The following is a 24221-nucleotide window of genomic DNA, read 5'->3' as shown; positions in this document are numbered from 1 at the left end:
TTATGTTAAATATCAGCTATTTATAGTTAGGGTTAAAGGAAAGGATGGATTCCTTTACACTTATTTCATTTTCTGTTCCAAACTGAAGAAATCTAATTTCAACAAGGCATTATATTATTTGAAGTCTAGTTTTAGTCCTATATTTAAGAGTAATAAAAGTTACTGTTAACATATAAATATGACATTATTTATTCAAGGAACCATTTATGCTTTATTTTATACTTACTCAACATAATTAGAATCAGAATAAATACTGTATTGGAGACTTGTAGAGTGTAGGGGAAATGGGGCTGTTTCAAAGTGCTAATAATGCAAGGTCCATATCAACAATATAGGTGTTTCATTGTATATTTTATTAATCAATAAGTTAATCAGTCTTATTAAATCACAAAAGTCAAAATTTCAATTTGTCTTGTGGTTCTGCTGTAGATGAATGGCAATGCAGCACATCTGAGACTATGTTTATTCAGACTTGCATTCATTGATGGATTTACCAGCAAAATGTAAGCTATATAACTAAAGGCAGCTGTTTCAATTAAAAGTTCACAAAAAATAAAAAAAATATATGTGCAATAACATTAAAAACTGGAAGTGACATAAATACCACTAATTATCTTGTACCAGTGGTACCTGTCAAAAGGTGGGATATATTAGTCAGCAATTTAACAGCTGGTTCTTGAAGTTTATGTAGTGAATGCAGGTAAATGAGCAAGAGTTAGGATCCAAGTTACTGTGAAAAAGGCAAAATTGTGATGGATCAAGAGCATGTCAAAAATGGTGGGTTTTGAGGGATAGTTGTGTGGGTCTTGTTCCTAGTAGTAAGCAGTGGTTGGTACCTACCAGAAGTGGTTCAAGGAGGGACTATTCATGAACCTGCTGACAAGGTTATGGGTTCCCAAGGTGTATTGTGTCACATGAAGAGCAAAGGCTAGTCTGTCAGGTTTAATCCCAAAAAAAGAGCTAATGTACCACATATTGTTGAAATAATTCTGGCTATGATAGAAAGGTGACAGTGCTTAGCAGCTTGTTGTGTATGTGGCTGCATAGGTGACCGACTAATCAGACTACCTGTGCTGATTGATCTAATTGTTCTGCAAAGCTTCAGAGTTCTTATTGATTCAATAAGGATGGGTCAGAGCTGTTTTGGTGGCACAAGGGAGGGCCTACCCAATATTAAGCATCCATCCATCCATCCATCCATCCATCTTCTACCGCTTATCCGGGGCCGGGTCGCGGGGGGAGCAGTCTGAGCAGGGACACCCAGACTTCCCTCTCCCCAGACACTTCCTCCAGCTCCTCCGGGGGAATACTGAGGCATTCCCAGGCCAGCCGAGAGACATAGTCCCTCCAGCATGTCCTAGGTCTTCCCTGGGGCCTCCTCCCGCTTGGACATGCCCGGAACACCTCTCCAGGGAGGCGTCCAGGAGGCATCCGGAACAGATGCCCGAGCCACCTCAGCTGACTCCTCTCGATGTGGAGGAGCAGCGGCTCTACTCTGAGCTCCTCCTGAGTGACCGAGCTCCTCACCCTATCTCTAAGGGAGCGCCCAGCCACCCTGCGGAGGAAACTCATTTCGGCCGCCTGTATCCGGGATCTTGTCCTTTCGGTCATGACCCAAAGCTCATGACCATAGGTGAGGGTAGGAACGTAGATCGACTGGTAAATAGAGAGCTTCGCCTTGCGGCTCAGCTCTTTCTTCACCACAACAGACCGGTATATCGACCGCATCACTGCAGAAGATACACCGATCCGCCTGTCGATCTCCCGCTCCATCCTTCCCTCACTCGTGAACAAGACCCCAAGATACTTAAACTCCTCCACTTGAGGCAGGAGCTTTCCACCAACCTGAAGGGGACAAGCCACCCTTTTCCGGCTGAGAACCATGGCCTCGGACTTGGAGGTGCTGATTCTCATCCCCGCCGCTTCACACTTGGCTGCAAACCGTCCCAGTGCACGCCGAAGGTCCTGATTTGAAGAAGCCAACAGGACAACATTATCTGCAAAAAGCAGAGACAAAATCCCGTGGTCCCCAAACCAGACTCCCTCCGGCCCCCGACTGCACCTAGAAATCCTGTCCATATAAATAATGAACAGGACCGGTGACAAAGGGCAGCCCTGCTGGAGTCCAACATGCACCGGGAACAAGTCTGACTTACTGCCGGCAATGCGAACCAAACTCCTGCTCCGGTCATATAGGGACCGGACAGCCCTTAGCAGAGGGCCCCGGACCCCATACTCCCAGAGCACCCCCCCACAGATCACCACGAGGGACACCGTCGAATGCCTTCCCCAGATCCACAAAGCGCATGTGGACTGGTTGGGCAAACTCCCATGAACCCTCCAGCAACCTGGTGAGGGTATAGAGATGGTCCAGTGTTCCACGACCGGGACGAAACCTGCATTGTTCCTCCTGAATCCGAGGTTCGACTATCGGCCGAATTCTCCTCCCCAGTACCCTGGCATAGACTTTTCGGGGAGGCTGAGGAGTGTGATCCCCCTGTAGTTGGAACACACCCTCCGGTCCCCCTTCTTAAACAGAGGGACCACCACCCCAGTCTGCCAGTCCAGAGGCACTGTCCCCAGCCGCCACGTGATGTTGCAGAGGCGTGTCAACCAAGACAGCCCCACAACATCCAGAGACTTGAGGTACTCAGGGCGGATCTCATCCACCCCCGGTGCCTTGCCACTGAGGAGCTTCTCAACCACCTCAGTGACCTCAGCTTGGGGGATCGAAGAGTCCTCAACTGAGCCCGCTGCCTCCGCTGCCTCTGCTTCCTCAGTGGAAGACATGTCGGTGTGGTTGAGGAGATCCTCGAAGTACTCCTTCCACCGTCCGAGAATGTCCCCAGTCGAAGTCAGCAGACTCCCTCTCCCACTGTAAACGGTGTGAGCAGGGCACTGTTTCCCCCTGCAACCAACCGATAGTCCTTCTCCATGGCCTCACCGAACTCCTCCCAGACCCGAGTTTTTGCCTCTACAACCACCCGTGCTGAAGCTCAATGGAGGTGGAGAACATGGTCCACTCAGACTCAATTTCTCCAACCTCCCTCGGGATCTGGTTGAAGCTCTGCCGGAGGTGGGAGTTGAAGATCTCTCTGACCGGAGACTGCCAAACGTTCCCAGCGGACCCTCACAGTACGTTTGGGTCTGCCAAGTCTGTCCAACTTCCTCCCCGGCCATCGGATCCAACTCACCACCAGGTGGTGATCGGTTGACAGCTCCGCCCCTCTCTTTACCCAAGTGTCCAAGACATACGGCCGGAGGTCAGATGAAACAACCACAAAGTCGATCATCGACCTCCGACCTAGGGTGTCCTGATGCCATGTGTACTGATGGACACCCTTATGCTTGAACATGGTGTTTGTTATGGACAAACTGTGACTAGCACAGAAGTCCAATAACAGAACACCACTTGGGTTCAGGTTGGGGGGCTGTTCCTCCCAATCACGCCCCTCCAGGTGTCACTGTCGCTGCCCACGTGAGCGTTGAAGTCCCCCAGTAGAACGACGGAGTCCCCGGTCGGAGCACTTTCCAGCACCCCTCCCAGAGACGCCAAGAAGGTCGGGTACTCTACACTGCCATTTGGCCCGTAAGCACAAATAACAGTGAGGGACCGCTCCCCAACCCGAAGGCGCAGGGAAACGACCCTCTCATTCACCGGGGTGAACTCCAACACATGGCTGCTGAGCTGGGGGGCTATGAGCAAGCCCACACCAGCCCGCCGCCTCTCACCGCGGGCAACTCCAGAGTAGTAGAGAGCCAATATTAAGCAGGTGAATTTAATGTTATGACTGATCAGTGTGAATATCATAACATCAGACCATAAACATACAAACTATACATGATGGCTCCAATGTATAATGTTCATGTAGGTGCCAGTGTAGTTATATCTAAATACAAACTCTGTCTATTAGCAGTACTATCATTTTGTCAGTGTTTCTGACATAATTTTCTTTTGACCTTACTTGAATTCTGGATGGACTACACCAAACTCACTTGAATAATGTCTCTCCATATTTTGCCTTTTTCAGATAACAATATATTCTACTAAATAATGTTTTGTATTTTTTCAATACATATTAATTTTTCCCAAAAAAAAAAAATTAACATCCAGAATCTAGGATGTAAAAATATGCATACGCTTCCATAAATTTAAGAGTGTAATTAGCAGCCAAGTGTTGTTAATGGAAGACACAAGCAGTTATAAATATTTATAAATAAATATTTGTTTATCTTCATTTCTTCATGAAATCATAGTCAGAAAATGTCTGATTAAGGGTGAAATTCATGGAAGGAAAAAGCCCTTTCTCTCCAAAAGAATATGGAAGCATGACTTGGGTATGCAAAATTGCATTAAAAAAAACGCAAAAGATCTGGAACAATATCCTTATTTGGTCATCATGCAAATCATCTTGTTAAAGCACAGTGCATCACCATAAACTCATTGTCAAGCTTGGTGGTAGAGGGGTGATGATTTGGGCTTGTTTTGTAGACCCAGGACCTGGGAAGCTTACAGGCATTGTGGCAATAATGAATCCACTTTATAATAGAATATTATTAAGATAAATTTCCATACAGGAATTGTGTGAGTTTCCATTCCATACAAGCAGGGTCAAACCTGATTTCACCTGTTTAATCTTTAGTTGATCTTGGCTTGGAATAGACATGTATGTCTTCTGTTTGGTTGGAATGAAAACCTGCACCCTCACAAGCCCTTTCGATATAAGACTGAAATTGGGTCATGTAATAGGGCAGTGATTCCACACCAGCAAATGGACAACTAATTGTCTAAAGAAAAAAAAATGTTGGAATGGAAAATTAAAATATTAAAATAAAAATCAGGAATTAAAAAAATCTATAGACCATGGGCTTTTTCTGATCTTATGCAAGATTTTATTTCAAATCTGGCATTAATGGATGGCTTGTGGTCTGTGCTGCAAGTTATATAATGAGAAATATTTGAAGCTTTCTGAAAAAATACATTTAATGTAAACTGCTAACTGTCTAAGTCTGTGTTTACAGGGTCTTTTCTCAGAAAACAAAGAGAAACTGATCAACAATGCTATCTTGGCACTCCTGTCTCAGGATACTGAGCTGACTGGGTCCAATGCTGAACTGGAAGCCCAATTTCAGGCCATCAGAAGACTTGTGGCTTCTAAAGCTGGCTTTCAGGCCTTTACCCAGCTCCCTAAGTATGTCAGTCTGCTATTACTTCAATAATAATAGTAACAATAATAACAATAGCAACTATAATGGTAGCCCCAAAAATAATACAACCTGAATTCCAAAAAAAATTCAGACATATTTGAATATGTATAAAATGAAAACTGAGTTTCAAATCACATGAGCCAATATTTTACTCACAATAGAACATAGACAACATGAACAGGTCTCAAAAAAGTTGGCAAGGGAAAATAAATCTTTGAAAAAGCAAGAAATTTTTGAAAAGATTCAGCTTGGGAGAAATTCTAACAGCTAATTAAGTTAATTGATATAAGGTCTGTAACATGATTAGCTGTAATAGGGATGTCTTAGAGAGGCAGAGTCTCTCAGAAGTAAAGATAGTCAGATTCTCTTTAATCTGTGAGAGTGCATAAAAAGATTGTGGAACGCTTTAAAAACAATGTTACTCAATGTCTTTGCAAATCTCATCATCTACAGTGCATAACAGCATCAAAAGTTTCAGAGAAACTGGAGAAATCTCAGTGCATAAAGGGACAAGACAGAAGACCTTTATTGGATGCCCGTCTTCGGGCCCTCAGATGACACTGCATCACTCATTGGCATGATTGCATCTATGACGTTACTAAATGCGCCCAGGAATACTTACAGAAACCACTGTCGGTAAACACAAAATGCCATGCCCTCTGCAGATGACAAATAAAGCTCCATTATCCGAAAAGGAAGCCGTATGTGAACATGGTCCAGAAGCACCATCTTTGAGCCAAGGCTCATTTAAAATGGACTGTTTCAAAGTGGAAAAGTGTTCTATGGTCAGACCAAATTTAACATTCTTTTTGGAAATCACAGACGCCATGTCCTCCTCGCTAAAGAGGAGGGAGACCTTTCCTGAGTGTTATCGGAATTTCAGTTCAAAAGCCAGCATCTCTGATGGTATGGGGGTGCATAAGTGCACACAGTATGTTTAGCTTTCATGTTTTGGAAGGCACTATGAATGCTGAAAGTTGTACAGTATAAAGTTTTTAGAGCAACATATGATATTTTGAAAAGAAGATGCTGCACCATTGTAAAAATGCCCCATCCCAACTATTTGGAGACCTGTAGCTAGCATGAGCTCATTTAGTGGATAAAAGTTTAAAATTTCACTGTTTAAACATTTATAATGTTATCTATGTACTATTGTCAATCAAATATTGGCTTACATGATTTGAAAGTCTTTTACTTTTTATTTTATCCATATTTAAAAACGTCCGAACTCTTTCGGGAATTGAGTATGTTTTTACAGTATTTGACATAATAAATATAACAAATATAAAAAAAAAAAAAAAAAAGAAGAAAGAAAGAAATGTACAGTACAGGGTTGACATGTCTCTGGCTACACACTCTCACTAGTGTTTAACGGATTCAGAGACATCCGTCCTGTACACTTTATTGGTGCTAATAACTATGTTCTATGTTCTAAAACATGGTGTTCACAGGCTTGAATGTGTGTTTTAGGTTTAGGGAGAGATTGGGTGTGAAGACTGTTAAAGCACTGAAGAGGAGCAATAATGGTGTGACACATGCTGCAGTTGACATGCTCTGTGCTCTTATGTGTGTAAGTGGTCGACTGATCTTTATATAAAGTCTTTCTTATATACTTGGGAACCCCAGTTAATTCATTCAATTTTTTTAATCAGGCAATCATATGGTTACAGGGTGAAAATGTATAAAAGCATGCAGATACCAGTCAAAGTTTGAATTAATGTTTAAATGAAATGTCTGAATGGGGGGAAATGTGACCTTAGTGACATTGACTGACATGGTCCTTTTCTTTATTTCAAATGTAACCTACTATAAAAAGCCATCAGTAATTGTTACTGATTGTTTTACTACTTTTCACCCCATACGCATTATGTACTGGTAGCTGTCTGCAAATCTTGACACTGGTGAGAGCTAAAGATTAACCTGTCCTCCGAAGCTGGTGTTAGGTTTGTGATAGCTTCATGCTAATTGAGTATGATTGTTCATTGCTTGTTTAGTACCCTAATACTATTTAGTTTAGTGTTGGGTTCATTAGCTTTGTGTTGGCATCAGTCAGCTACAAGCACATTCATCTATGTTTGCTTTGCAAGCAGTAAATAATCAGAAGAACAACATTCTGAAATAGTAAAAACAGTCTGTCTGGCACCAATCATGCCAATGTCAAAGTCACTCAGATCACATTTTCCCCATTGTAAATATATAAACTGGATGGTGATTGTATATTTCCTGTTTTTTTATTTTTTCATTTTTTTTTTTTTAACAATACTTGTGTATTGTTGCTGTTACAGCCAATGCATGATGACTATGACTTGAGGCAGGAGCAGCTGAACAAAGCCTCTCTTCTATCATCCAAAAAGTTCCTGGAGAGCCTTTTGGAAAAATTCATCAGTAACGTAGTACGTTTTTAATTGGTTTCACCTTCATTTAACTTGATCATATCTATTTAAATGTCAAATAATAAACTTTGGTAACATTTAAAGAAATTTAATATGCATAGTTATAGTTTTTTTTTATTCGCTTTTGTCTAACATTGTTCCCGTCTCTGATTTCTGTTTTCAGGGCCATGGTACAGGTGCTTTAGTGATCAGTGCACTGCTAGATTTCTTGACCTTTGCACTTTGTGCTCCTTATAGCGAGACAAGTGAAGGTCAGCAATTTGACATGCTGCTGGAGATGGTGGCCTCCAATGGGCGCACACTTTTCAAACTTTTTCAGGTCAGAAGCAAAATTTTCATCAGTGTGTATGTTGAGACAGTCCTAACCAAAAAAAGGTGCTTTGCATGGTTTGTACAGAAGAGATGCACTTTTTTGCGAAAGGTTTGGCATCCGTACATTCACTACCATAAGTATTTGGACAGTGACACAATTTTAATTATTTTGTCTCTGTACACCTCCACAATAACCTTGAAATAAATAAATCAAGATGTTATTGAAGAGTTGAGTGTCTACTGTAATTAAAGGATTAATTATAGCCATTTTTACATAGTCCTTCCATTATCACATTTCCACATTTTCCATATTCAACTAAAATATTTATAACTATATGGATAATTTTTGAAACTTGGATGCAAATACTTTATAGTCAATGACTGCCTGAATTCTGAAACCAAGGACATCACTAAATGCTTTGTGTTGAGTTGCTTTGCCTGGCCTTTACTTTAGCTACCTTCAAGTAATTGATTTTTTTGTGTCTTTCTTTCTTTAGTTTTGTCTTTGGTAAATGAAGTTTCAAGAAGTGAAGATTCAGTAAATTTGCAGGAAGCAAAAGTTACAATACTGGGCACCTACAGCACCCTGATTGCATAAATCTGCACATCCTTTTATAATGGGGTCTTTAACTCTCATCAGAGATAATCAGTCACATAAAACCAGATAAATGTCAGCTGCTGCAGTAGTATTTGCTTGAATGTTTGGGGTTGCCTCCTAATGAGGGCCATGGGCCACAAAAAGCCAAAGAAACTGCGAGATTAATTGTTGAAATATACCATAAGGAGAGGGATAGAAAATAATATTGAAGGCACTGAACATACCATGGGACACTGTCAAAACCATCAGTCAATAAGTAGAGAAATGTGGCACCACACCCATTGCAAAGGTCAGGATGACCATACAAAGTTGATGAGAGGACTAGGAGAAAACATATCAGGGAGGCTACCAAGAGACCAACAGTAATACTAAAAGAACTACAGAAATTTCTGGCAGGAACGGGTCACTTCTTGAATGTGACTACCTTCTCCTGTAATCTGCACAAGTTTAGGTTTTGGGGTGGGTTGGCAAGATGAAAACAAATATTAATACACAAGCTTGTCTGAATTATGCCAAACAGTCACCCCAAAACAAGTGGGGAGATGTGTTTGTGATCTTACGAGACTAAGGTTTAACTTTTTGGCAATTCTAAAAGGTATGTTTGGTGCATAATCCATGGAACACCATACCGACAGTGAAGCATGGTAGGGTAGCATTATGCTTTGTGGCTGCTTCTCTTTAGATGGACCAAGGGAACTTGCCAAGATAGAGAGGAAAACAGCTCCAAATACCAGGATATTTTGGAAATAAACGTCTTGTCCTCAGTCAAAAAGCTAAAAATGAAGAGGAATTTCACATTCCTACATGACAATGGCCCAAAGCACACATCAAAATTAACCAAGACATGGCTTCAGAAAAGAAATATTAAAGTCCTGGAATGGCCCAGTCAGAGCCCAGACCTCTGAAAGCCTATGGAATGGCAGAAAAGGAGACGTTCACAGAACATTCCCTTGCAATTTGAAGGAACTTGAACTTTTTGCAAAGAGGAGTGGGATAAAACTCCAAAGTCTAAATTTGTGAAATTAATACAGACTTATTCACAAACACTTGATGCTGTAATAAATCAAAGGGTGCTTCCACAAAGTATTAGCTGGGATGGGTGTTCAAAACTATGCAATCAAGCTGTGGTTTTTTTTTTTTTTTTTTTTTTTTTTTTTTTTTTTAATTTTCCGAATAATTAAATAGTTTTTTCTTTGGATTTATGTTTGTTGGAACTTGACAATGAAATGCCTGTCTTCTTGACAGTGTTTCCCTCTTTGCTAGATGTTTATGAAGGGGCTTTTATTCACCAAGGAATGGATTTAGCAATGTTCATTGGAGTTGTGGTGAGGGCTCTGTGTAGGGGGCCATTTGAGGAACGGGTTTCACTTTCACTGAAGAGACATTATTATATACTATATACAGTATATAAAGATATCCTATATAATTGTGTGCTTCCAACCTTTGTTTGGGATAACTGGGGGAAATGTTGGTGAGATGGTGTACACAAATTTGGTTATATAGTGTATTTATTCTGATTATTTTTCTATGTTCTGTTCTGCTGGCTGTCTTTGCAGCATCCCTCTATGGCTATAGTAAAGGGTGCCGGTCTGGTTATGAAGGCCATTATTGAGGTAAGATTCTATTTCTTTTTGAAGTAGTATTGTCTTTTGTGTGAAAAATCTATACATGTGTATGTGTTCAGGAGGGGGATAAGGAAATAGCCACAAAGATGCAAGACTTGGCGTTGAGTGAAGGTGCTCTACTCAGACATCTACACACATCTATGTTCACTGTTAGCACTGACCAAAGGATGCTTACGAACAGGTAAACACATGCCCCTATCAGCACCACACCCTAGACTTCATCCTAAGCCAGCTTGATTCCAATAATTAAAGTGCACACATGTTAAAATGTATCCAAAGGGACAGAAAAACATAAAGATGAAGGATCTCTGTTAAGTACTGCACACTGTTCTTGTGTTTTCTTGTAGACAGCTGAGTCGTCACCTAGTGGGTTTGTGGACAGCTGAGAATCCTGTTGCTATGACCCTCCTAAAAAGAATCTTGGTGAGAGTGCACACAGGTTAAATGTCTTCTGTTAAGGGTTTTATTTATTTATTTGTTTGTTTTTCTCAACGTCTTTCATTTGGTGTAAATTCTAACTATTGACATTTACATGACAATCTGTTTTTCTTTGTGTCATTTTATTTTGTTTATTGTTCCGTTCATTGCTTCTGTTTTTTTTTTTTTTTTTTCTTCTTCTTTTCATTTCTTTTTTTTTTTAATTTTATTTCTTTCTCCCCTTCAGCCAACTGGGTTCCTGGCATATCTGGACAGCTCAGACCCTGTGCCAGAAAAGGACTTGGACAGAATGCACATCCGTGACAACCTCAAGATTGCTTCTGTAACTGTAGATCTTTCTTTAGTTTGAGTCACAATGTGTAATAACTATTTTACATACCAAATCTCTTCCTCTTTTCTCTGTCTGTCTAGGACCAGTTTGGGCACACTAAGGTGCCAGAATGGCAGCGAATAGCAGGCAAGGCTGCTAAGGAGGTGGAGAAGTTTGCTAAAGAAAAGGCTGACCTGATGCTCATGCACTGGAGGGACAAGATGGGGATTGCACAGAAGGAGGTGAGCCAAGTTCACTGAAAAAGTCAATGAGTCAAAAAAAAATCCCCTGTTTAAAGAATCCAAGTTGAATGAGGAGAAACCATAGAGGAGAGCCATAGAGGAGAAAATTCTACAGTCTATGCAAAGATAACAATGGGTAAAATCCCAACTGTCCTCGTTCACATGTTGTCCAGTACCACTACACACTTTACAAAACTCAACTTTCTAGCAAACCAGTATGATGATGATGTCTTTGGCTTTTCTTTGCCCCTGACATTGAGAGCGTTATTGTGCATGTTTTTTTAAAATATTATTTGAATTGTTCACAAATAAAAGTTTATTCTTAGCTGCTCACTAATCAGCCATTAACTCTTGTGGCTGAGTAGGCAGGACCTATTATTTGACTGTATTCTTGTTTAGATATTTTAGATTTTTGTTTTAACTATTTAATTTTACATATTACATGCAGAAAAATATTGCATACACATTTTATTTGAGATTATTGCTTCAGTGTCTTCCCCTGTACATGTCTTCATGTAAATGTTTTTTTTTCTTGCTTTTACTTATTTTTTACTTATTTACTTTTACTTTAATTATTCCAAATAGAAAAATTATTGGATTAAATGATTTTTAATTAATTAATTTATATTGACCTATTACAAATACCATATGAATTGTGATCATCTGACAACAGTATCAGTAATATTTCTGTTATTTCTGCCCTGTCCTTGACCCTTATTGTGGTTGTCTGCTGTGAATCAATGCAGCAGGACAGGAATAACCTGGTAAGTATAATTGATCACTAAGACATTGTGAGACCATTCTTATGCTCTACTTTGTTTCATTCTCTTTTTAAGCCTTAATATAGCTGTCAAGTTTGTCATAGGTTTGTCATAAACATTATAGAACAAAATGTTCACAATTTATTTTCCACATTATTGTGAATGACTGACTGATTTCAGTGATTTCAATGTATATTTGGTTGCAGAACCCAAACCAAAAACCTGTTGTCTTGAGGAAAAGAAGACAGCGGATCAAGATTGAAGCCAATTGGGAGCTCTTCTACTACAAGTATATACTGAATAGCCATTTTTTTTTTTTTAAGTGCTGCCTGATTTTGCTATGGTTTATTTTGTACATCATGTATATCTGTATATTCTAAAACTTACATTCTTTTAATATAACCAGTATTTTTTAGTTTAGGTGGGATAATGTACTGCTGGTTCTGCATGTGAGTGTATGTATGTCAAGTTCATAGATCAATCCTGAACAATTGGCCTCAGCTTTAACATTATTCTTGGATGCAGTGGCTGCTCCTATAGTTTTTATTTAGATGATGACAATGTAACTGTATAGTTAAACTTAAGGCCTAACCCAAGCAACCAAAAAGCCTCTAAAGAAATCTTCTAAGAAGTCAAATGTTCTTAAATGCCCAAGTCAGTCACCAGTCCTCAGCCAATTTAAACAAGCTTTTTACTTGCTGATGACAAAACTGGAGGCAGAAAGACCCACAAAGAGCAACTGAATGCAGTTGTATAGTTATGACCTTGGAGGAGGGAGGAAACTGCTTTGGTAATGTCCACGGGAACCAGATTTTAGGCAGGCATATGCAAATGTTTTCCATCCAAGTATTAAAAATAATCATTGTATTTATAATTGTTTTTATTTTTAGTTCCTCATGGTCAATAGTTAAAATGGGTAATGCATTATATATTTTAATCTTTTGAATTTAACCTGAAATACTGGACACTGCAAAATAGCAATGTTACTACAATCAGTTTGACTTTATTTACAATTTGAAGCCATAGTTTTTAACATTTGCATGTGTTCTGTACTATGTGTTCTGGGCCGTTTTTCATGTAAAAATTAGTAATTTTAGCAGCAACCTATATAAGTAAAGTCTTGTTCATTATGATTTTCTGACTCCCGAAAGCAATTAGACACTACTAAAAATGATAATGTTGAAAATTAGTATAGTATTTTTATACTTGGTTGCAAATACCTTGCAGTCAATAACTATATGGAACCCACAGACATCACAACTTATTCTTGGTGCATAGACTTTTTTGAAGTATGCCTCTGGTCATTGTTTTTCTGCAGTGTGAAACAGAGTCTCTCATATTTCTTGCTGACTGAGAAATTATTACAAATCATAAATATTAGTAAATCGTATGTGTATGTGGTTTATGTTCTTTGCAGATTTTATCTGGATCATGCAAACTCAAACCTTATCTGGAACATGAAGACTCGTGAGGAGCTGCGTGATGCTCTGGAGGGAGAACTGCGCTCCTTCAGCATAGACAGAGAGCTTGGGAGCACCAGTGAGATTTCTTGGAATCATCAAGAGTTTGAGGTGTGTGTATGCTTTTGATATATAGTAGCAAATATATTTTGGATTTTCAGTGTTGCACTGAAATTTGGCAAATGTAATGTCTTTTAACCCACAAATAGGTAGGCGGGACTTCCTAGTAAACACAGAACTATAGCCTCATTTCCACTGTCGACTCAAATGGGTTCACCATCTTAGTGCTGTTTATTTGTATGATTGTAATTGTTTACCTGGCTGCCTGAGTTAAATAGGGTGATGTTATCTGTTCATCTTGTTCCTATACAGTTAGGTCCATATATATTAGGACACAGGCACTTTTTTAGGAATTTACCAAAACATATTCAAGCTATTGTTGTATAGGTATAGTGGGCTGAAAGTGCAGTCTCAGGTTTAATTTGAGAGTATTTAAATCCAAATTGGAGGAAGGGATTAGGAATTACAGCTCTTGAGAGTAGCCACCCCCTTTTTCAAGGGACCAAAAGTAATTGGACAATTGAATCAAAAGCTGTTTTATGGAGAGTTGTAGGCTATTTCTTCATCATTTCTTCATCAATTAAGCAGGTAAAAGGTCTGGAGTTGATTCTAAGTGTGGCATTTGCACTTGGAATCTGTTGCTGTGAACCTACATCATGCGTTCAAATGAGCTCTCCATGCAAGTCAAACAGGCCATCAGAGTGATAGCAGGAACTTTAGGAGTGGCCAAATTAACAGTTTGTTACATTTTGAGAAAAAAAGAATGCAATGGTGAGCTCAGCAACATAAAAAGGCCTGGCCGTCCATGGAAGACCACAGTAGTAGATGATCGCAGGATCCTCTCCATGGTAAAGCAAAACCTATTCACAACATCCAGCCAAGTGAAGGACACTCTCCAGGAGGTAGACGTGTCATTGTCAAAGTATAAAATCAAGAGAAGACTTCACAAGAGCAAATACAGAGGGTTCACCACAAGGTGCAAACCATTCATAAGCCTCAACAATAGAAAGGCCAGATTAGATTTTGCCAAAAAACATCTAAAAAAGCCTAACCAGTTCTGGAAAAGCATTCTTTGGACGGATGAAACTAAGATCAACCTTTACCAGAGTGACGGGAAGAGAAAAGTATGGAGAAGGCTTGGAACAGCTCATGATCCAAAGCATACATCATCCTCTGTAAAACAGTGGAGGCAGTGTAATGGCATGGGCATGCATGGCTTCCAGTGGCACTGGGTCACTGGTGTTTACTGATGATGTGACAGAAGACAGAAGCAGCCGGATGAATTCTGAAGTGTATAGGACTATACTGTCTGCCCAGATTAAGCAAAATGCAGCAAAGTTGATTGGATGGCATTTCACAGTACAGATGGGCAATGATACAAAACACACTGCAAAAGCAACCCAGGAGTTTTTTTAAGGAAAAGAAATGGAATATTCTGCAAAGGCAGCGTCAATCACCTGATCTCAACCCAATTGAACATGCGTTTCACTTGCTGAAGGCAAAACTAAAGGCAAAAAGACCCACAAACAAACATCAACTGAAGACAGCTGCAGTTAAGGCCTGGCAAAGCATCAGAAAGGAGGAAACCCAGTCTCTGGTGATGTCCATGGGCTCCAGACTTCAGGCACTTATTGCCTGCAAAGGATTTTCAACAAAATATTAAAAATGAACATTTTATTTATGATTATATTCATTTGTCCAATTACATTTGAGCCCCTGAAAATGGGGGGACTGTGCATAAAAATGGTTGCAGTTCCTGAACCTTTTACTTGATATTTTTGTTCAACCCCTTGAATTAAATCTGAACATCTGCTCTTCAAATGATCTTGGTTTTTTCATTTTCATTTTATTCTGGTGGCATAAATAGCCAAAAGTATGAAAATTGTGCCTGTGTCCAAATATATATGGACCTAACTGTAGGTTTAGAAGATGACTAATAGCATAGTTTAACTTAAATGACTGGCAGTATATACAGTAGGCATCCTGTTGTAGTATTCATTTAAATTGGTGAATGACTGGATTTAATGATCATTTGCAGTTAAACAAACTGTAAAAAAATGTTCCTGGCTTTAGAAACTTTTTTTTTTAAATATTTGTCCTTCTATTAGTCATTCTTAGATTTTGCCAGCAGCCCAAAAAGTTAATCAGTTCAAGTTTATCCATATTTAACACACAATAAAGAAATGATGAAGACCTAAATCAGGTGGTTAAACCTGCAATCGCTTCAGCAGTGTAACTATTGTTACAGTGCCTTGAGTAATTATTTTTTATTGCATACCAGGCTCATAAGCATCACCAATCTTCTTTCTGAAGGCCTCATAGAGGTCTTTGGGTCCCACCAAGGTGATACCGCCCACTTCAACAATTAAGATCAAACCAAACTAAATATCTGAGGTTTACATAAGGCACGCCTTCTCAAAATGCTCTGTGACAATGTTCTAATAATTTGCACCATATGTGTGGTGCACCTGTGTGTTCTTAATAATTAGATTTTATTTAATTATATTTTACAGATAATTTAAAAAAGACTTTGGTTTTGGAATCTTCCAATATTGTTAGAATGATGATAAAATGCCCATATGTTTAACTATATAAAAAAGAAACGACAGGCCTTCTTGGAGTGTCCTAAAAAACAAATGATTGTATACGTGTGTGTTTTTGTTTAGGTGAAATATGAGTGCCTTTCTGATGAAATAAAAATTGGAGATTATTATCTGCGCCTGCTTCTGGAGGAGGATGAAAATGAGGAGTCTGCAGCCATAAAGAGATCGTAAATATCATATTGCACAGCACTAAATGTACATTTTAGATTTGGCTGCTCAGAAAAAGCTCTAAAGTGTCATTTCCTGTACAGTACATTACTGGTTCAGTTAATAATTACTTAATTAATTTAAAAGGGAATTGTAAGAAGAAATAATTAATTTCTTCTCTATCCAGTTTGGAATTTCCTAGGTTTCCTATTTGTTTCTCTCTTTTAATCTTCATTTTCTTTGCAGGTATGAGTTCTTTAATGAACTATATCATCGTTTTCTCTTAACACCCAAGGTGGCAATGAAGTGTTTGTGCCTTCAGGCACTGACAATAGTATATGGCAAGTGCTATGAGGAAATCGGCCCTTTCAGTGACACTAAATACATTGTGGGCATGTTGGATAAGGTTAGTTTTTTTTTTTTATTCTAAACAGGTTATATAAATCATTTTGCATTCACTTTTTTTAGTGTACATTTTTAAATTCCCTTTGAATTTTGTATGATTTGGCAAACAATTTACATGTTTTGCTGTTTTTATTACACACACTACATACAGTGTACTATGTAGTTTTATTTTACGTTTTTTTGATTTAAGTGTAGTTTTAAGCCTGTTACATACACCTTACTGGCAATTTTACGCCCTGCTGTAGTTGTAAAGAACTAATCTGCAAGTGCATAGCAATCTAAACATGATTTGAAATGCTATTTGTAGAACTGCATTCTTATTCTGTTCAATTCTGATCTGCCTGGGGTAATGTTTTTATAGAGCACATTAAACATTTTATGCACAAATTGTATACATGCAGGTTGGGAATGCAGCTTGAATTGTTGAGTGTGTTGGTTTGTGTAGCAAACCTTAATTGTATAATTTTAATATGCAGTTTTAGTGTCCATCTTATGTTTCTCTTGTTTCAGGGTTCCCGCGGGGTTTTAAAAAGTCTTAAAAGCATTGAATTTATTAGTTTGGAAAAATACCTTAAAAAGTCTTTAAAAGGTCTTGAATTTTGATGTTTGGGTCTTAAAAATTGTGCTGTATGTAACTTCTCCATATTGTAATTTTCCTCAAAAGTTTAATTTGTCAACCACGATTATTTTGATTAAATGACGTAGTATAAAAGAGTGGCGGAACCAATAATTGAGAACGCAACGCAGCCCCGGGTCACCGTACAAAATACTGCGAACACGCGATGCCTTTAGTAAAGGAAGATCACGCGCTACGACACCACAGCCATAGACTACAACACAACACAACATAACAAGCAAAGGAGAAGCGCAAGAAATCAATGAAAATCTCAGCATTCCACAGGAAAGGTTGACTGGCGTAGTGTTAATTTCGTCAGACGAGATTGCTCGTCAACAACCTTTTTTTCATGACTAAGACGAGACGATGACAAGACTGCACCACTGTCCAAAAACGCTGACTAAGACTAAATTAACATGCATTATTGTTGATGAAAAAAGACGAGACGAAAATGTTTTGTATAAAATAAAAACTAAGATAAAATCTCTCTTCATTTTCGTCTACAGTTGTCTCTGCTTTTTCATCAGCTGTTACGCCTTTAAAATATTCAGCACGACTTCGCACTGTTGCTCAAGTTACAGGTCCGTGAAGCGGATCCCGCTTATTATATTGCTACCTACCAAATAAATCGGTAATTTGACACAAAATGATGATTTAAAAAGGAATTTATTGATTTAAAAACAATTGATTTGTTTCCTCTAAAGAAAATAGTGCGCTCCGTCTCTACGGTTAGAATCCTGTGTGTCCATGGCAACGCTCTGTTTTTCATGGCAACGGTGTGTTATAGTTTGCAGCGGTCTGTTATCAAGAAATAAAATAGTGTGTGTGTAGAAAGAATTCGTCCACACGCCGCTCAAATAAATAAATAAATAAATAAATAAACAAAATCTCCTGAGCACAAGTCCACCCCTGGTCTATGTGGCTTTTTGTGTTAAATTATATTTCCTGTCCCTGCGCAGGCTCTTTTATTGTACATGACAGCTTATGTCCCGATGGCCGGTCTTTGCATTACGATTAAAAGCAGTATCAATAAAGTAAAAAATGTGATGTGCGGTCAAGTTCGAGTGTATGCACTGTTTAAACGTGTGTTCTCAACTTCTCACTGATACTTTTGTGATTCGCGGTTTTTTTATCAAGTTTTATAGCCTTGATATTGTTTCTTATTCAAAAGTGGTGACAGAAAAAACTCAGCACCCCCAACCTGAAACCTCTTCCCAAGCCTCTGTCACAATCACATCATAATCAAAATGAATAATTAGGCTTAAAAGCAAATGTATATGTAAGGGAATCAAGTTTAACAATAACATGTAATATTGCTCCAAATATCATCAATAATGGTGTGTGCAATACGTTGGTAATTTATATATATATATATATATATATATATATACACACACCTACAGTTTTGATCTTAGGCTTTTCATTAAGTTATTTATTTCCACTATAACACTTGTGTTCCTGATATTATTGCATTTAATGAGGCCTTGTTGTATTTATTCTTACAGTAGATTCCAGATGTTTTCAAGCTACAATTTTTTTGACTAAAACTAGACTAAAATGACGGGACTTTTAGTCGACTAAAACTTGACTAACAAAAAAGATATGTGAATGACTAAATATGACTAAAACTAACAAGGACATTTGGCATAAGACTAAATTAAAAATAGGTGACGAAATTAACACTAGATTGACGCACGCAGTTATATTTTTAAAGTTTGTTTTTACATTAGCTAGCTACCAATTTCATTCTGAGGTTATGGGGAAATGTAAATTTAATGAAGCGTGGCTGGATAAAAACTCTTCGTCATTGGTTAAAACCAGTGGACAACAACGTTTTTGAGGCGTTTTGCCCCATATGCAAAAAAAGGATTCAGCTAGGTACAATGGGAATGAAGGCATTAGAGTCTCATGCCAAGTCGTCCAAGCACATTAACGCTCTCAATGGACAAAAACAAACTCCTTCCATCGCCTGCATGTTTCAACCCACTAATGTTAGCCAGCTATCTGCTAATGTGCCTGAAGTGGCAACAGGAGCTAATGTTAGCCAGCTTGCTGCTAGCGCTGCAGACCCTCCAGCTATGGCCGCAACTAGAGTGGATCTGCGCACAGCTTTTGGGTCCACACCAATGCTGACCTGATCTCCAGGTCCAACCTCTCCGCCACACACTTAAATTGCTTCACAAGGGCCCTCCTGATTGTCCTTGAAGACGTGTGAATGTTGGTTCTTGACCTGTACCTGAGGGATTGCAGTGATTCACAGTCGTTCACAGTGCAGGTTGAGGAGGGCCTGATGATCTAGTGGAGGCTGACGAGAAACATTGTGAACATCCCACATGGTGTCTGGTACCGCCTCATGTGTTTCTCTGTTACTGTAAAAGGCTGGTATGCCTGGAGTGTCACCCAGGAGGCGCATTTTGCCACCGGGCTTTGCTTGGATTTATGTTTTACCATGCTTTTTAGTATTCTTTCAAAAGCTTATCCCTGAGAAACTTCTGAAATGGGGCAGTCTATTCGATCAATTCCACTTTAATATCAATTTACGTCTTCAGAATACAGTTTATTTTTTCATTTTAATATTTGGTTCACATTCTTTGTTTTTTGTGTACAGTTTACAATCCTTTTGTTTTTTACATCCCCTTTGTTTTCAGTGTGCATGTTACATTTCTGTTGTTTTGTACAGTGCTTTAATTCATTTATTAATTTTAGTATTGGACTCAATACTTTTTATGTTTGTTAATGGTTCTAAATAGCCAAATGTTTTAAATGTTTTTTGTCTTTTGTTTCTGCAGTCTACTGATAAACTAGAGAGAGACAGGCTTATTCTCTTCCTCAACAAGCTCATTCTGAACAAGGTTAGTTCTACTGTGGCCCCTCTTCCATCACATTTACATGGCATTCCTATTGGCTTTGGTTGTGTTTTCAAGTGTTAAAATTCTGGGAACATATTTAGGTATGCAAAATGGCATGCCCTTTTTTTTAACTACAAAATATAAGCCAGTAAAAAATAGTACATGCCATTGTGGATGTTACATACATAGAACCTTTGATAGAGAACTTTGCCAGCTTGGCGGTGAAGCCCCAATCTTTTTGGTGACTTGAAGCCCCAAACTGTTCAACACCTCAGGGCCTTAACCGTTTAAAAATGAGTCTGTGTAGACTAAAAATATGAAATCCCTATACTAATGTTTGATGTGAACATTAGCTAATGCTCATGACCTGTATCTGCATCATGTTGTACACTGTGCTACTGACACACGATTCACCATTTGGATAACTTGATAGTTGAGCAGGTGTTCCTGTTAAAATATAATCTGTATCTGCAACCCGTTATTACCCACACCTTTAAAGACATCTTGACATTTGTATGGATAACTTTTTTAATGAAATTTAATTTACAATGTATATAAAATGTTTAAATTTTATGAAATGTCCCCAAAACAATGTTAATGTTTATTATCTGATTGTATTTCTTTTTTTTTTAAGACAATCAGATTCTAATCAAATTGCAAATCATGACTAATATTTATTTATTTATTTGTTTATTTTTAACTTGGAGACAGAGAACAAAGATGAACAATTAGCAGCACAGTACCAATGTTTGTTAAAGAAAAACCTAGAAAGAATGTGATTTGTTTCAAATAATATGCAACTTTGTGTTAGGATGTGTCAATGATGCGAATGTGCTCTTTCTGTATTTACATTTACAGCATTTAGCAGACACTCTTATCCAGCGTGACTTACATTTTTTTTTATTTCAGTTTATACACCTGAGCAATTGAGGGTTAAGGGCCTTGCTCAGGGGCCCTGTAGTGGCAACTTGGTGTACCTGGGATTCGAACCAATGACTTCCGATCAGTAGTCGAAGCTACCGCATCCCATATCCCCTATATCAACATATTTGAGAAATGTTGCCATATGTGTAAATTAATACTAAATAAGTTTGGATAAAGTTGGGCAAAGTTGGTTTTTATGTCAACTTAAATGCTATTTTGACTTAAATTAGATACCATTTTATGATCAAGCTGATCAATGATCAAGCTGAAATTGAAAATCACAATTAATTTAATATAAATCAAATGTACTAGCCAAGCACATGCAGATCTTTGGGTTCAATACAGGAAAATGCATTTTTGGTTGTTAAAATAATATCTGCTGTATATATTATATGTGCTGGCAGAACTATTGTGTCTAACAGCAAGCTATGCATGTTCAAATGAAACATGATCACCCCAACTGGTCATTTCTTTCCTGCACCTACAGCATGAGCATTATCTTGTGTTAAATCACATGAAGTATTCAACCCCTTGCTTGTCTTTTGGGCAGCAAGGGAACAGTCAATTCTTGAACTTGATGTGTTAGAAGCAGCAGAAATGGGCATGCGTAAGGATCTGACTTGGGGCCAAAATGTGATGGCTAGATGACTAGGTTAGAGCATCTCCAGAACAGCAGGTCTGTTCTATGATAATATACTTTTATTAAATATACTAACTTTTTATGTTTTATGATGAGCAAGGCTCATTGGTGCATGTGGGGATCAAGGGATAGCCTCTACTATATCACATTGCAGGAAAAATTAATGCTGGCTATGATAGAAAGGTCATTTCAGCTGGTTAATGCACCATGCAGCACTGCAAAATTGTCAGGAATGCTAAGGTAACCTGTATGAGATGGCAAAGAGGAAGAGTTGAAGGTGTTGACTTTGAGAATTGAACGTTTACTTGCTTAATACAAGCCTTCTTTTAACAGGCGCCATTTGTAATATTGTAATTATAACTGTCTTATGTTTTAATGCTATGGATGACCAATGTATATACATACAGTACATACATATAGATATTCATTGTCTTATTATAGTATATGTGATAATTTTGCTTATTCTTATTTTTATTTATTCATTTTTTTAACAGAAAAATGTAAAAGACATAATGGACTCAAATGGTGTGCGCATTCTAATAGACTTGTTAACCTTAGCCCACCTACATACAAGCAGAGCTACTGTTCCACTACAGGTGTGTATATTTGTAACTCTGTAATAAAAGCTTAGATACATGAATGCATAAAGCCATACAGTCTTGTGTCTGACAAGTAATACTACAGATTTTTTTTTCTGTGTACCTAATTTGTGTGTGTGTGTTAGAGTAATGTATTGGAAGCAGCTCCAGACATGAAAAGAGAGAGCGAGAAGGAGTGGTACTTTGGGAACGCTGATAAGGAACGGAGAGGACCTTTTAGTTTTGAAGAGGTAGGTTCCGTTAACGAGACCTTGGTCTAATTATGTGGTTGATATTATGAACAAAATACACTAGCTCTGTTATACCTTAGCATATTTAGTACAGTAGTAAATCTTAATGAAGTTTATTTACATATCTTGTTTATTGTTCTTGAGCCCTTTCAGTGCTACATTGCACTAACACATGCAACATTAGTATGTTGGTATACCATAATAAGGCAGTCACTTTTTTTTTTCACGTTACTTTTTTATACGTCAGTTGTCCACCTAACACACCTGACAGAACACACCACACAAGAGAGCAAGGAGGTTTTGCTCTCTTGACCTCTGGCCATGGATAGCCATTTGGTATAATATGGTATAAAATATATAAATATAACTCTCTCTGAAATATAAGTATAAATCTGTCAGTATAAAATATATTTCATAATCTATTTATACTTTAGGTTGTCTATAAATTGTCGTAAATGGAAGTTTCTGTTTAAGGATAATAAAATAAGGATTTGCCGGAGAATTTGCCAGTGTTTTTGATTGCTATCAGATTCAGGAGTTTTGGAAATCAGGGACATTGACTGCAAAGACACGGTGCTGGGCACAGGGAATGGATGGCTGGCGCCCTCTCCAGGCCATTCCACAGCTGAAGTGGTGCATACTGGCTAGTGGTCAGGCAGTGATGAATGAAACAGATCTGGCCACACTGATCCTCAATATGCTCATCACCATGTGCTCTTACTTCCCTAGCAGGTGCAACACACATGTACACACACATACAGAGATTTTTAATTGTTTTGAACTTTATTTGATGGGTTTCATAGCCATGCCTTTTTTGTACACTGCATCATTGAAGTGCTTTTTTGGTGCAATTTAATTTTTGATTTAATTTTATGTTTATGTAAACTTATATGAGATAAAGTTTTAGTTTAAATTTATCAGCCTTTTATTAGGCTTCTGCTCAGACATTTTTTTCAGTGAAAACACATCTCACATACATACTATCTGTCTGTCTGTCTGTTTCTATAGAGATCAGGACAATGCCATTATCAGACCTTTACCCAAAGTGAAGAGGCTAATAAGTGACAACACTTGCCTGCCTCATATTGTTCAGGTACTCTGTTTACTTCAAGATGAACTAAAAACACTATGGGTTATGCTGAAAAACTATTTATGACAGGGTGCTGCTATGCAGATAAATAAGCCTGAGTTACTGTTACCACTCTGAAGTATTCCAACAGTCTGTTTTATTTCTCTTGTTCCACAGCAGTTTAGCAGTGATTGTAAATCTTAATTTATTAATGACACATCATACATTTCAACAGTCAACATTTGAAGAAATATTAACTGTGGGTATTCTAGCGTATTTTACAAAATAACCATGGCACTTCCCAAAAATTTTGGGAAGGTTATCAGAATTAGACAACAATATGCATTGTAGCACAAAAGAAGCTTTCTTTAGGGTTACAACCATCAGGCATCACTGACATATCTCAGGGTATAACATTATGACCATTGACAGGTGAAGTGAATAACAGAATAACACAGATTATCTCTTCAAAAAGGCACCTGGTAGTGAGTGGAATATATTAGGCAGAAGGTGAAAATCTTTTTCTCAAAGTTGATGTGTTATAAGCAGGAAAAATGGGCAAGCGTAAGGATTTGAGCGAGTTTGACAAGGGCCAAATTGTGATGGCTACATGACTGGGTCAGAGAGTCTCCAAAACTGCAGCTCTTGTTGGGTGTTCTTGGTCTGCAGTTGTCTGTATCTATTAGAGATGAGCCGGATACTCGGCTGAAACGAGTATCCGGCACGGATAAA

General features: G+C 38.3%; 1 protein-coding gene across 3 annotated transcripts in view; it reads left to right on the top strand.

The window, feature by feature from the left end:
• The window catches only part of LOC132840159 (dnaJ homolog subfamily C member 13-like), a 100191-nt gene that overhangs the window by 51743 nt on the left and 24227 nt on the right, over positions 1-24221 (top strand). Inside the window, exons 12-30 of one of the 3 annotated variants that reach the window (XM_060861598.1) lie at positions 5023-5192; positions 6679-6778; positions 7494-7601; positions 7765-7920; positions 10068-10124; positions 10196-10317; positions 10484-10559; positions 10801-10896; positions 10986-11126; positions 11876-11890; positions 12094-12176; positions 13305-13458; positions 16074-16177; positions 16404-16563; positions 19968-20030; positions 22086-22187; positions 22316-22420; positions 22950-23152; positions 23429-23513. In XM_060861598.1, coding sequence (XP_060717581.1) covers positions 5023-5192; positions 6679-6778; positions 7494-7601; positions 7765-7920; positions 10068-10124; positions 10196-10317; positions 10484-10559; positions 10801-10896; positions 10986-11126; positions 11876-11890; positions 12094-12176; positions 13305-13458; positions 16074-16177; positions 16404-16563; positions 19968-20030; positions 22086-22187; positions 22316-22420; positions 22950-23152; positions 23429-23513 — 2100 coding nt within the window. Of the gene's footprint in view, positions 1-5022; positions 5193-6678; positions 6779-7493; positions 7602-7764; positions 7921-10067; positions 10125-10195; positions 10318-10483; positions 10560-10800; positions 10897-10985; positions 11127-11872; positions 11891-12093; positions 12177-13304; positions 13459-16073; positions 16178-16403; positions 16564-19967; positions 20031-22085; positions 22188-22315; positions 22421-22949; positions 23153-23428; positions 23514-24221 lie in introns of all 3 variants that reach the window. The other 2 variants (XM_060861597.1, XM_060861599.1) reach the window with 2 other exon arrangements.

This window comes from Tachysurus vachellii, chromosome 25, assembly GCF_030014155.1.
Source record: "Tachysurus vachellii isolate PV-2020 chromosome 25, HZAU_Pvac_v1, whole genome shotgun sequence".
Taxonomy (NCBI): Eukaryota; Metazoa; Chordata; class Actinopteri; order Siluriformes; family Bagridae; genus Tachysurus; species Tachysurus vachellii.
The sequence above is the reverse complement of the archived record's forward strand: the minus strand, read 5'-3'. Positions and strand labels throughout refer to the sequence as shown.